General features: G+C 42.1%; 1 protein-coding gene across 1 annotated transcript in view; it reads left to right on the top strand.

Annotated features, from left to right (window-relative positions):
* The window catches only part of LAMA3 (laminin subunit alpha 3), a gene marked incomplete at its 5' end in the record, with an annotated part of 268,142 nt that overhangs the window by 23,877 nt on the left and 228,904 nt on the right, over positions 1 to 15,361 (top strand). The window contains one exon of the mRNA XM_080821882.1: positions 3,801 to 3,953. Coding sequence (XP_080678008.1) covers positions 3,801 to 3,953 — 153 coding nt within the window. The remainder of the gene's footprint in view (positions 1 to 3,800; positions 3,954 to 15,361) is intronic.

Below are 15,361 nucleotides of genomic sequence, written 5' to 3'. Positions count from 1 at the left end.
CTTTATCCATTCATCTGTTGATTGACACCAGAGTTGATTCCACATCTTGGCTACTGTAAATAATGCTGAAATAAGCTTAGGGATACAAAAATCTTTTCAAATTAGTGTTTTTGTTTTCTTTGAGTAGATACCCAATAGTGGAATTACTGAATCATATGATAATTCTATTTTTAATTTTTTGAGGAACCTCCATACTGTTTCCCACGGTGGCTGCACCAGTTTGCATTCCCACCAACAGTGCACAAGGGTTCCTTTCTCTGCACACTCTCATCTACACTTGGATTTGTAGTCTTTTTGAGTATAGGTATTCTGACGGGTGTGCTGGTGGGTTCACTTCTCTTCATCCCCTCCCCTCCCAGCCTAGATAGCCAGGCACCTTTGGGAACCAGTGGGAACACTCTCCACTTATCTTGCCAACACCATGTGCCCCACCCTTGTGTTCCCCTGCAGATCGGTCGCATCCACACCACCCCATTTGGCACATGTCCCTCCAAAGCTGCTTCTGCCCTGGCACATCCTGCAAATAGCCCCAGCAGGGACCAACACCTCTCCAAGACTCCTGCCCTGGGGGGAGGGGAAGATAACCACACACACCAGTGCCTCTGAAGTCCCAGCAGCCTCTCCTTGTAACCAGCAGGAGAGGGAGAGCAACCTGCTGGAGATCAGTGTGACTATGGCCCCAGCAGACAGACTGCCTGTGTGGGGGACAGGCAGCTGGTCTAACTGCCTGCTCTGCCCACCAACAAAAACCTCTCAGGGACGTCACAGGAAGAATGCCCTGCGGTTCGGTGTGATGGCAGTCCTGGAGGTTGGGCTGAGGGCAGACATCCTGTCTGACTGCTGACACTGCCCAGCTTGGATCCTGAGCATCCCCAGATAGGCCCTTACTGGCATAGGGACCAAACCCTGCCCTGGCATGCCCCCAACAGGTGAAGTCAGCCATTGCAGCTGACGGGACTGAAGACAACTGCGGCTCAGCCACAAGAGCGGGGAAAGCAGCCCCTTAGGAGACACACCTGCGGCACCTAGTTCTGGTGAAGGAGGTTTGCACTATAGGGCACCACAGGACCTCTTCTTCTTAGACCATTTATAGGAAATAATGTATATTACTGACCATCCACAATGTATAATAACACAGAGTAGTTAGTAGCTGCTAGATGGGGAAGAGAGTTACAGGGTGGTTGGTTGACATACTGTTTCTGGGGACCTAAGCTTGGGTCCTGGTTCCACTATTTATAGTTGTGTGATTCCTTTCTTTTCTTTTCTTTTTTTATTTTTAATTTTATTTATTTATTTGACAGAGAGAGAGAGCTCAAGGATGGGGGAGCAGCAGGCAGAGGGAGAGGGAGAAGCAGGCGCCGCCCCGCTGAGCAGGGAGCCGGATGTGGAATTCTGTCCCAGGACCCTGGGATCATGACCTGAGCCGAAGGCAGTCGCTTAACCGACTGAGCCACCTAAGACGTCCCCTATAGTTGTGTGAGTCTTGGGCATATTACTTAACTTAGTCCTGTGTTTCCTCAACTGTAAAATAGAGGTAATAGCCTTAGGGTGCCAATGTCAAATGCATAGTTCCTGGTGCATAATAGGTGCTGTATAAATGCTCACTTTATTTGTTAATGTAGTTATTTGAAAACTGAGAAGAAGCATCATCTCCATTCCTCATATCTTCACTATGGAGATGGAGATAAATGTAGATCATAAGCATCCCCATCCTTGGAAGAAAGTTGCTTCTAAACTTGGAGGAAGAATAATGTAAATCCCTTATCAAATAATTAAATTAAATAATTAAATTAAATAAAATAATTAAATGATTAAATAAGTGGGAAAAATAAAGATCTTTAAAGGAAAAATATCCATGAATGTTTAGATGTCTTAGCTTAACTATTACTATTTAATTAATATTGTAATTAGTTACACTTTTTATGATAACAAAATTTTTATAGAAAGAACCTCCCCCCTCCCTTTGTTTTAAGAATTGCTGATGGGATCATTCCTTTATTGGGCTTCTAGGAGGTGCGAGGCAATGTGCAGGCTGAAGTGTAGTGACAAGCAGGACATACACAATCTCTCATCTCAGGAACTCGGCGGGGCTGCCTCACCTGCCGGAGGTGCTGCTTCTGAGTTACATAAATATCCTTCTAGAATGTCAAAAGATAAAGTAAAAAAAAATATGTACATAATTTATCTCTGCATATGAGAGTATCCTCAGTTACACACTCGAAAACACGTGGTCACACACCAGGATCAAACTTTGAACACTTAAGAATTAACTTTCAAGACGCTGGGCAGTGGGTAGAGCTACCCTTGTGTTGCAGAACATTCTGGGAAGTCTGTGGCTATAAGTTTGCTTCTTTAGCCCCCTCCTATATGGTGGTGATGCTGTGAGGTAATTTAACTGGGGAGCAAAGCAGTTCAGTGTGTGAAGCGCACTACTGGTTAAGCATGATCTTTTGACCCAGTGCCAAGTGTAATCAATATATGGAAAAGGCCTATGTTCAGCTTTTTAGGCTGTAAAATTCTGCATGGCAAGCAAAACAAAACAGAACCAAGAATTTGCCTACCAAGAAGAAGAAGTCATTAAGAAGATGAGGACATATCCGTGGCGTCAGAATTTAGTAAAGATGGTAATACCAAGGAGCTATCACTCCAGGTGAAAATGGATTCTCATTTATCTGTGGGCTTAACTCTTGACTTCTCACTTTGGTATCTGCAGCCCCAGCTGTGATCTCCCCACTTACCTTTCATACCTTGTCTTTGGTTACACTTTTGTTAAACTGGACCAACTGGCCTCCGTGCCCCTGCTCGCGCTGGTTCCTCCGCCTGGAACCCCTTCCCTGTTTGCCGCTCACTGACACTTACCAAAGCCTTGTGCATCCTCACCGGCGACTTAGTCCCACCTCTTCCACCCCGTGCCCTGAGCCCCTGGCGTACGCATCACCTTGGACACAGACCGCTATACGCGTACCGTACCCTACTTCCCTTATGGTTATTTGTCTCCTTATCGCCCCCACTGGGACTGTGGATAGGGATTCTCTTTGTATTGTAGTGCCTGACGTAGAAATTGCAGAGGAGAACGTAAAGAGTAAAATGAATTTGCTGAAGGAAAACATGTTGGCATCTCAGGTGCAATAGGTTCCTCTTTTTTTTTTTTTTAATTTATTTATTTGTTAGAGAGAGAGAGAGCGAACGAGCACAGGCAGACAGAGTGGCAGACAGAGGCAGAGGGAGAAGCAGGCTCCCTGCCGAGCAAGAAGCCAGGACGCTAGGATCATGACCCGAGCCAAAGGCAGCCTCTTAACCAACTGAGCCACCCAGGCGTCCCGCAATAGGTTTCTCTTAAAACGTCATATAGGGTGGCGCCTGGGTGGCTCAGTGGGGTAAGCCTCTGCCTTCAGCTCAGGTCATGATCTCATTGGGCTCTCTGCTCAGCAAGGAGCCTGCTTCCCCTCCTTTTCTCTCTGCCTGCCTCTCTGCCTACTTGTGATCTCTGTCTGTCAAATAAATAAATAAAATCTTTTAAAAAAATGTCATATAGGATGAGAGAAACATAGCTGTAAAACATGGAAGATAAATATGGTATATATCCTAGAAACATTATAAACAGGCATAAACAGGTGATATGGTTTAAAATTAAGTGAAAAAGAAAAAGGCTTATTACTGTCTTCAGAATACGTTGCCGTCAATCTCACAACTGACATCCCTAAGCTAGGCCGAGTGGTCTTTGTTTTACTTACCTCTTTACTAAACTGATAGAAAAAATTACTTGAAAATAACAAAAGAGCTTTTTTTTCCCCCTCCAGGGCCAATTCTGTGACTACTGCAATTCTGAGGACCCCAGGAGAGCACATCCAGTCACCAACGCAATTGATGGATCTGAGCAATGGTGGCAAAGCCCTCCTCTCTCCTCAGGCATACAGTACAACAAAGTCAATGTCACCTTGGATCTGGGGCAGGTGAGTTATGCTTCTGACTGGAAAGAGGGAAGCTCATTTGGATTGTCGCTTCTATGGTTATTTCTGATAGAATAATAATTATATTAAAAAACAAACATAGCTTTAATTCTCTAGTCACTGTGAAGCCTATGACAGTCATATTTGCATTCCTCCACGCTCAGCCTGTCATGACACAGACACCCATACCTATGAAGAGTTAAACATAGTCAAAAATAGTTATATTGGCAAAGATATCACTATTATTATTATTATTATTATTATTATTATTTTTGATTATGGCAAAGTATGTATGACATAAAATGTACCATCTTAAGATACTTTATTTTTTAAAAAGATTTTATTTATTTATTTAAAGAGAGTGCAAGTGAGGGGGAGCAGAGGGAGAGAGAGAATCTCAAACAGACTCCCTGCTGAACAAGGGGCCCCGCTTAGGGCTTGATCCCATGACCCTGAGATCATGGCCTGAACTGAAATCAAGAGTTGGATGCTTAACCGACTGAGCCATGCAGGCCCTCCCCATCTTAGATGAGTTTAACCATATGGTTCAGTAGCCTCAAGTTCACATTGTGTGCAACCAGTCTCCAGCATTCTTTCTTGTCTTGAAAAACTGGCAGTCTGTGCCCAGCTCCAGGCTACCACCATTCTACTGTCTCTGTGGATTGGTCAACCCCAGTCACCTCATAGAGGTAGAATCCTACAATATCCGTCCTTTGTGATTGGCTTACTTCACCTAGGCTACTCTCTCTGGGTTCATCTGTGATGCAGTGTGTGTCTGAATTTGCTTCCTTTTTAAGGCTGAATAATATTCCATTGTATGTATGTCTCACATTTATTTATCCAGTCATCTGTCAAGGGACACTTGAGTTGCTTCCATGTTTTGGCTCTTGTGAGTAATGCTGTTATGAACATGGGGATGACTAAGATATTTTTATAGCATTCTCTTTCCCAGAAATCCTGATTCTATGACCACTGACTACCATAGTTTTTCACTTCGTTTGGCCAGCTGGTGCACAAGAAAACACAACTTCAGACCTGTCTTCCTGTGGTATTCTAACAGGGCCCCTAGGATGTCTTCCTCTTGGTGTACATGCCCAGTTGATCCCCTCTATTTCCAGTGTGGCAGGACTATGACGGAAGTCACTCCCTTGGTAAGGAGGCATTATGTGACAAAAATGAAGGGATTTTGAACATGTGTTTAAGGTCCCAAGTCAGTTGATCAAAAGAGAGATTATCTTGGAGGATTCTTCCCTAATTTGGGGAACTCTTAAAAGGGACTGGGCCCTACCTAAAGGAAGAGATCTGAAGCATGATCAAATTTCCTGCTGAACTTGAAGGGGAAAACTGCCATGTTATAAACTACCTTTGGAGATGGCCACATGACAAGGACCTAAGAATGGTTTCTAGAAGCAGAGAACAGCCTCAGCCCACAGCTGGGAAAAAAAGCAGGAACCTCAGTCCTACAACTTACAACAAACTTGGAAATGGGTCTTTCCAGGCAATCTGGCAAATGCCTGATTGCAGCCACCATGCCTAGACTCCTGAAATATAGGACTGAAAGATCATAAATGGCTTTGTCTTAAGCCACTAAATTTATGTTCATTTGTTAAGCAGCAATAGAAAAATGAATGCACCTTCTTTCCTCTTTCAGACTAGGGAGTGCCTCCTATTTGTTTCACCCTGTTCCTTCAACAAGTACTTATTTATTGCCTATTCTGTACGTCAGGCACTGTTCTTGGTATTTGCATTACATAAAAGAACGAAGAGATGGAGAGTCCTTCCCTCATGGGAGACAGCCAACAAAAATATACATCACTAAATATAATACGTTAGAAGCTGATAACAGCTATGGAAAACATAAAAAAGTAGATCAGGGTAAGAGGATAATGAGGCCAAGACAAGAAGGGTTTGCAGTTTTAGGCAGGACCGTCAGGAGAGAGCTTAATGGACAAAGACTAGAAACAGGTGAAGGCATTCATCATGCAGATTTCAGTCACCCAGACAAAAGGAACACCCTGCAAAGCCTTTCTAAGGTGGGAGCTTGTCTGGAAGGTATAATGAGCTGCATGGAGGCCACGGTGGTTGGACCAGAGTCAGGGAGAGGGCAGTAGTGAGAGAAAAGGCCAGAGAGAGAACAGACAGGGCCAGATCAAGTAGGGCTCCTAGGCCATGATAAGGACATGGGCTCCAATGAGAGATGAGTCATTACAGAGTTTCAAGCAGAAGAATGATCTAATCTGATTTAAATTTAAAAAAAGATTGCTCTGTCTATTTTGTTGAGAATTATCAGGGGGCAAGGGTAGAAGCCAGTTAGGTGACTGTCATTGTAATCCACAAGAAAGATGCAAGTAGGGGCAGTGGAAGGGGTGTGTCCCAGATCTATTCTGAGACTAGAGGTGCCATGATCTCCTAGTGGATTGAAGGTGAAGTGTGAGAAGAGAGGGTTCTGGGATGATTCCCAAGACTTTTGGTCTGAGCAACTGGAACTGCTGTTTGCAGAGATGTTGGAGACTCTGGGGGACAGGGGCAGTTAATGTGGACATGCAAGCACTGAAATACTGTTTGGACATCGCATTGGAAGTATGGACTAGACACTGGGAGATATGAGTCTGGGAAGCTGGCTGGGCTGGAAGAGAGGCTTGTTAAAGATTTCTTTAGGAATTATATTCAGGATCTCTCAGCTTCTTGGATCTGTATATTTATACCTTTCATCGTCTTTGGGCTATTTTCAAACAAATGTCCTTCCTTCCTTTTCTAGCTTTATTGAGGTATCATTGACAAGTAAAATTGTCTGTGTTTTAAAGTGTATAATGTGATGATTCGATAAGCATGTACTTTGTGAAATGATCACCATGAGGAGGTTAATTCACACATTCATCACCTCACGTACTTTTTTTGTGAGTGTGTGGTGAGACCACTTGAGATCTTGTCTCTTAGTAAATTTCAGGCATATAATACAGTACTATTAACTATAGATACCATGTTGTACATTAGAAACCCAGAACTTATTTATCTTATAGCTGAAAGCTTGTATCCTTTGAGCAGCATCTCCTGATTTCTCCCACTCCCTAGCCCCTGGTAAATACCATTCTACCCTCTGTTCCATGAGTTCAAGTTCTCTTTCTTTGGGGTATTGATGATATTGTTAGATCTTTTATTATTGTTCCACAGGTCCCTGAGGCTCTGCTCATTTATTTTTTTCAGTTGCTTTTCTCTCTTTTTCAGATTAGGTAATTGTATTGTTCTATTTTGAAATTCCCTGATTCAAAAAAGAAAGAAAGAAAGAAAGAAAGAAAGAAAGAAATTCCCTGATTCCTTTCTCTTTCATGTTCTCCTGTCTAGCCCATTTAGTGAGTTTTTAATTTTAGTTATTGTATTTTTTCAGTTATTATAATTCTATTCCTTTTTTTTTTTATATCTTCTATTCCTTGGCTGAGATTTTTTATATTTTAATTTACTTCAAGAATATTTGTACTTACTCACTGAAGCATTTTGATACTTTAAAGGTTTTGTCAGATTATTCTATCATCTGTTTCATCACCTTTTGTTGCGGTCTGTTGATCTTTTTCATTCACATTGTTATTTTCCTCTGATTTTTGGTATGATGAGTGATTTCCAGTTGTATTCTGGACATTTTAGATATTATGTTAGGTGACTCTAAATCCTATTTAAATCTCCCAGCTTAGCAGATGTCACTCTGTTTAGGTTTAATACATCAGTTCTGGCTTGCTTTTGCAGCCTGTGATTCCAATGAATATTTGGTTTTCAGCTGGTGCATATTATGTAGTCTGCTGTGTTCATCTGGTCCCTGGGCTCCTGTTTGGTTCTCATTTTTGCTGCTGCCTCTGGAGCCAGAATGAACTTCTCCTGATCCAGTGACACCTAGTCGGGGTTGAGACACACTGGACCTTCAGGGCAGAGAGTGCTTCCCCAGTGCATCGGCCAAGGCTGCCTAATGCAGGTGAAGCTCCTGCTGAAATAGACATTTGGAAATCAATGGCATGTAGATTGTGTTAACCCACAAGACTGCATGAGAGTGAGAAGAGAAGAGGATCTAGTGTTGAGCCATAGGCTCTCCAATATTAAGAAGTCCTGGAAAAGAAAAGGAATCAGTAAAGAAGACTGGTGTGGAATGACAGATGAGAAGAAGATAACTACAAGAGTGTGGTGTCCTAAAGCTAGGTGAAGAAAGTATATCAAAAGGGAGGCAGTCTTTCAGCTCTATAATACGAAGACAAAGAGCCTAATTTAAAAAAAACGGGCAAAGGATCTGAATAGGCAGTTTTCTAACCCACTGAGCCACCCAGGTGCCCTGACAGTTTTCCAAAGATACACGAATGGCCAATAAGTATATGAAAAGATGCTCAGCATCATTAGTCATCAGGGAAATATAAGTTATAAAAAACCACAATGAGATACCACTTTACACTCAGTTGGGTGGCTGTAATGGAAGAAAGAGGTAATAAAGTATTGGTGAGGCTCTGGAGAGATTGGAACACTAATATATTGTTAGTACCAAAGTAAAGTGGCATAGCTGCTTTGGAAAATGGTTTGGTACTTTCTGGTTGGCTCAGTCAATTAAGCATCTGCCTTCGGCTCAGGTCATAATTCCAGCGTCCTGGGACTGAGCTGCTCATCAGGCTCCCTGCTTAACAGGGAACCTGCTTCTCCCTCTCTGCCCCTTCCCCAGCTCTTGTATGCATGCACACGTGCTCTCTCACTCTCTTAAATAAATAAATAAAATGATTAAAAAAAAAAAGGTTTACCATCTTACCCAGCATTTCCACTCCTAGTTATATTTTCAAGAAAAATGGAAACATACAAATACAGAAAACCTTGTTCATTGATGTTCATTATATCATTCTTTGTAATAGCCAAAAAGTGGGGCAATGCAAATTGTCCATCAGTTGATGAATAAATACACCAAATATCCATATCTACACAATGGAATATTATCCAACAATAAAAAGGTGTGAATTTCTGATTTATGCTATGACATGGGTAAACCTTAAAAACGTGATGCTTGAAAGAAGCCAGTCACAAAAGAGCATGCATCATGTGATTCCACATGTAGGAAACGTACAGACAGGCAACTCTATAGTTGCAGAACATTCATAGCTTAGTGGCTGCCTAGGGCTGGGGGTTTCGGAGGGAATTGAGGAATGACTGCTGGGAGGTATGCCTTGTTTTGGGGGAGACAGATGAAAACTGAGTGTGATTGATTGGGCAATTTTGTGAACATACCAGATGCCTTTGGACTGTACATTTAGATGAGTGAACTGAATGGTGGGTGAGATATACCTCAGGAGAGATACACATCAACAAAGAGTTTATGGAAAGAGAGAGTTTCAAGGAAAAAAAAAAAGAGAGAGAGTGACTGTGTCAAATGCTGTGTCAAGTAACACAGGACAGGGAATGACTGATAATTGGCCATTGGATTTGCTAATGTGGAGGTCCCTGGCGGCTTTGATGAGACAGGATTGAAAGCGTGACTGCAGGGAGATTAAGAGAGAATGGGAACGGAAATGAAGCTTGGAGTACAGAAATCTGATCTGAAGAGTTTCAAAGCAATGAGGAGAGAAGAAATGGGGGGAAGAGCTGCTGAATGTCAGGTAAAGAAAAGACTGGTGACTGATTCATAATAGGAGATCTACAGCAACATTAACACGGATACTGGTAAGAGTATTAATACTGATGTTTAAGCCAACCTTTCTGCTGGCCATAGTGGTGCACACAGTATGGTTCATATAGGAAATACTGTTTGACCAGATGCCTGCCCTCAGCTCGTCTGCCGGGGCTGTGTTGCATGGATGGGCAGGGTGCTGTCCTCGAGAGGCTTTTCCTAGTGGGTGGAGCTGCAGGAACCCTCGTGCACTGTTGGTGGGAATGCAGACCAGAAGAGCCACTCTGGAAACCAGTATGGAGGTTCCTCAAGAAATAAAAAATAGAATTACCATATAATCTGGTAATTCCACTTCTGGCCATTTACCCAAAGAAAATGAAAACACTAACTTGAAAACCTATATGCACTGCTAGGTTTATTATAGCGTTATTTATTTATTTTAAAGATTTTATTTATTTATTTGAGAGAGAGACCATGAGAGGGGAGAGGTCAGAGGGAGAAGCAGACTCCCCACTGAGCAGGGAGCCTGATGTGGGATTCAATCCTGGGACTCCAGGATCATGACCTGAGCCGAAGGCAGTTGCTTAACCCACTGAGCCACCCAGGCGCCCCCCAGTGCTCCATTATTTACAACAGTCAAATTACGGAAGCAACCTAAGTGTCCACTGATCCATGATTGGATAAAGAAGATGCTGTATATATACAATGGAATATTTTTCAGCCATAAAAAGGATGATATCTTGCCATTTGCAAGAATATGGATGGAGTTAGAGGGTATTGGGCTAAGTGCAGTAAGTCAGAGGAGGACAGTACTATATGGTGTCACTCATATGTGGAGTTTAAGAAACAAAACTAATGAACAAAGAAAAAAAGAGACAAACCAAAAAACACACTTTTAACTGGAGGGACTGCACTGATAGTTACCAGAGGGGAGGTGGGGGGAGGGATGGGTAAAATAGATGGACCGGGTTAAGAGTGACACTTAACGTGATGAGCACTGAGTCATGCACTGAATTGTTGAACCACTATATTGTACACCTGAAACTGATACAATGTTGTATGTTAACTGTAATTCAATCGAAAAGAAAGAAAAAAATTTCTCCAAAAACAGTATCGCTTGAAAGCAATCGAAAAGAAAATGCAGCCCACAGACTGGAAATCGAATGATACTGAGATTTCATCAAAGGAGTGTGTTATCTTCATTTTGGTTAGGGATACTTTGGTGATAGAACAGCTGTCCACCTCTTCAAATCATATGTTATATGAAATTACCCCTCTCCTAAGAATATTTTCACCAACAATTTTCATCTGAGATAATTCAAGAAGATCTCTCATGGTTTGAAAGGCTCTATGAGTCCAATTTCAACTATGAATTAGTCTTATCCCGCTAATAACTCACCTCTGTCATTAACTCATCAGAGATTTTGCCTATAATGACCAGAATTTACCTATTATACCAGTTATTTTTCTTAAAAGATTTTATTTATTTATTTGACAGAGATCACAAGTAGGCAGAGAGGCAGGCAGAGAGAGAGAGGGGGAAGCAGGCTCCCTGCTGAGCAGAGAGCCCAATGCGGGGCTTGATCCCAGGACCCTGAGATCATGACCTGAGCTGAAGGCAGAGGCTCAAACCACTGAGCCACCCAGGTGCCCCTATACCAGTTATATAACTGAAGATTTCTGTAGATAGCTGGAGATTTTTTTTTAATTTTTTTTTTTTTAATTTTTAAGTAATCTCTACACCCAACATGGGGCTTGAACTCACAACCCTGAGATCAAGAGTCGTATGCTCTACTGACTGAGCCAGCCAGGTGCCCCATAATAGCTGGAGATTTTAACCCATCAAATACCAATGTCTGCTGGATTTACTTTTACTCCTCAAAGCTATTTAAAAAAAAACACAAAAAACCAAAAAAAACCCCAACCTTTTAAAAGGACTCTTTTGTTATACTGAAAAATCTCTAAGACGGTTGAATTAAAAAAACTACCGACGTGGGAACAATTTAGTAACTTGGTAGTTGCTGGCAGACATTAGCCATGCCTCCTTCTGCATGAAGATTGTGTTCACTCAACACCTGACTGACTGGGGAGGCTGCTCTGAGTGGGGGTTGATGGTGGATCCTGGAGTCGGCCCATGCTGGTTTGCGCCCTGGTGCACTGCTTACTCGCTTTGTGACCCTGAGCAACATGCTCGAGTGCTCTGGGCCACAGTTTCCTCCTTTAAAAGGAAGATAATAATTATACTTGCCCTGTAGGATTGCTCTGAGGTTGGAATGAGTGAACTGCTTCATTTTTAAACCTCTTTGGGCCAGTGGTTTTGAAATAAATTTTTATTTAGTAAAGTGAATATCAATAAATGCTCATTATTAAGAGACTCATTACTCTGCTCCTCTAGAAAACACTGTATGCGGTGCTATAGAGTATTAAAAAGCCCAGAAGCAGGAAGAGCAACATCAGTGATGTCAGCCTGAAGATGTTCCTTTCCTACTGGAGTCATAGCAACTTGTGCTCTAACAAATAGGTTTGGTCTCGTAAGATTTATAGTATATGCCCTCTGGGCAGGATCTGTATTTTCTTCTTTTTGCTGGAATTAGCCACAAAACTGTCACTGAGAGGTTAGATTTCATAACTGGATAGTGACCTACAGACCTTAGATGTAGGGAAGTGTGAAATTTTATTTTTGGAAGTATGGTGGGGATGTACACTGTAGGCCCTAAACTTATTAGCACATCACTTTTTTTCCAGCTACTGAGAACTGACATTTGAATTCAATGTGCTGCAGTCTGTTTGACAGCTTTTGTTGTCACTTTTCTCTATCTGCTTTTGGACTAGTCAGTGGTTTTCATGGTGGTTTTTCTTGGACAACTCAGTTTGGGAAATAAAAGCATCACTTTCAGGACTCGGTCTTGAAGGACAGTGTCCCCCTTACAAGGCGACAAACAGAGGAAGTTTCAGTGATTCACTGGAGACAGTGGTATTTTCTCAGGCTGTTCAATTTCATTCGATACTCATCAGTTTTAGAATCAGAACACGATGTCTTATAGGAAACTTTCATCTCATCTGGCTAAATATAATGAGTTCAGCTTCCGAGCCTGCGTATAGACCATTTGGGACATACAGGATTTAATGTCCCCAGGGCATCCCTCAACCCAGGAGGAACAGAAATTGGTGGAAATTCCCCATTTCCCTGCCTCTCTAAGGAACAATTCTTTAGAATGTCTCCACCAGAACTGAGCCCCAGTTGGCTGTGGTAAGAATCTGCCATTAACATATCAGCCACTGGCTTTTTCCCTCCCCTGTGGCTCCCTCGCTTCTCATTTATGCTTCTTGAGATCTATGCCCACACGAACTACCCTCACTCAGTCTTTGTTTCAGAGCTGGATTTAGAGACAAATGAAGACAGGGAAGAAAGGGGGTTTAGGCGGAGACTCTGAGCACCCTACAGATATCCACACAAGCAAACACTAGGAAAAACTTATATAGAATACAGTAAGTAGAAAATTCAGGAAACGGTTCTAATGCTCTCAGATTAAGAGTAACAAAGGAAACAGCATTATAACTTTTAAAGAAAAAATAGGTCACACAGAAATGTGCCATCACTTTACCTCATTTTTCATGAACTCAGTGTAGTTGGTGAATTCCCCAGCAGCCAGAGGTAAATACAGTATCCAACCATCTGAGGGCAAATTTAGTATGTAAAAGGCCTAGGATCTTCCCCCCACCCCCACCCCCCAGCCTTCTTTTTAACTTTTATGAGACTTTGGCAGATGAATCCAAAACATTCTTTATAGCCCTTGTCAGTTCTGACTCAGATGGGAGGAAGGCCTGGGCTGGTTTCTGTCTCTTCTTGGGCTAAGGTGCTTTGGAGATTAAATTGGTTCTAGGGATGCCTTGCAGAGCATGTCCCTAAAAGTCTGACTCGGTTGGGTCCGTGGATGGATATAGTTCCATCTAGAAAGTGGATGACTCTTAGATTTGGCCCAAACTTTAGATTCCAGGAATTGCCCGGACCATAAGCTTCAGAAAGGGTCCATGTCTTGTTTTGTTCACTATGTGGTGTCCTGCTTCCAGCATCTTGCACAGTTTTCAGCACATAGCAGATGCTCAATAAATATATTGAGTGAATATAGAATGAAACAAGGATGATTCAGGGTCAGTCCGAACTTCCCAGGGTACGGTACTAGTGGAAGTATGTTGCTGTGAGACCAGATCTCTAGGATAGGGTAGACCAGCCTTGGCTTTGTAATTAACTAGATGGTTGGGTCCACTTATGACATTTGGGTCCCTTTGCAATACCATTTAAGTGTTTTATCGCTGTAACATCATTAGAAGATATAGATCTTACTCAGAACAAATCTGTAATTTGTAAATATTCTATTAACAGACACATACAATCATGAGACTCAACCTTTGAAAACAAATCATTTGTTAGTGGGTAGAAAAGGGGCCCACAAAATCTCCTGGGCTATGGGGGATGCAATTTTATTCTTTATGATAATTCTTTGTTCTTTATGTAGTAGCCTACACATTTTTTTAAAAAGATTTTATTTATTTATTTGACGGAGGGAGAGATCACAAGTAAGCAGAGGCAGGCAGAGAGAGTTGGGGAAGCAGACTCCCTGCTGAGCAGAGAGCCCGATGCGATGCGGGGCTCCCAGAACCCTGAGATCGTGACCTGAGCTGAAGGCAGAGGCTTAACCTACTGAGCCACCCAGGCGCCCCTAGCCTACACATGTTCATTGCCTAGTAACCTAAACATATTAATTTCCTTTGAAGTGCCTTTTAAGGAGTTTATACATTAGGAAGAGGCTGGCAATCTGGAATTTTCACTTTACATGTGAAAAACTCAAGGAAGTTGAGTCAACCCAGAGCAACAGACGGGAATCCCTGAGATGCCAACTTTGTTTGGCTCTCTGAATCACTATCTCAAATAGCATTGATAACGTATGTAAGTAAATAGGCTCCAAGATATCTAAACACTATTAGATAAAATAATGTCTGGGAAATCAGGCCATTTCCCCGGAGTGTGGGGAGGACTCACAGCCTATGGCTAGAGACACCTGTGAACGCTGTATGTGAATGTACTTTGACCCTGGTGAAGCATGAGACCAACTTGGAATATGATTATTATTATTACTTAGAGAAATCATTATTGACACCCTTGCTTCTCTCCTTTTCTGCGCTTACAAAAAGCTTACAGTGCTTTATCTCTTCTGAGCGAGTGAAGTATGTAAATATGTTCGTGGTAAAGTTCTGGAAACTCTTTGCTGATGTTCTATCATCCAAGAATGTTTGCGTTGAAAAAAAAATCCCTATCTATGTTTGTCATGGAACTACTGCTAGGAATTTATCCTAAGGAAACAATGAGATAAATGCTCAAAATATGTGAGCAAGGGTGTTCTCGGGTCCATTGTTCATATAACGTAGCTGGGAAACCATCTCACATCCGATAAAAGGGGACTGCTTCACGCCATGGATCATCAGCCATCAGAATGATGCCGCTGACAGGGTCTTTACGGACACGTTGTGCCTGTGCCAAGTTGAGAAGAGAAATCGAACTATTACGTCAGCTGTGTATATCGTAGGGTATGATTTCATTTGCTTTGTGTATATCAGCACAGAAAAAAGTGAAAAAAGAGAGAATCTAAAATACTAAGAATGCTCTTTTCTGGATGGTGGGATTATTGGTGATTTTGACTTTCCTCTGTAAATCCCATTTGCAGTGTAGTACATGTTCACGTTCTGGATTATTTCTTAGGTACAAGTCTGGCTTCACGCCTTTCAAGCT

The sequence above is a fragment of the Martes martes genome, assembly GCF_963455335.1.
Source record: "Martes martes genome assembly, chromosome: 13".
In the NCBI taxonomy this organism is placed as follows: Eukaryota; Metazoa; Chordata; class Mammalia; order Carnivora; family Mustelidae; genus Martes; species Martes martes.
Note: the sequence above shows the minus strand (reverse complement) of the source record. Positions and strands in the feature narration are given on the sequence as shown.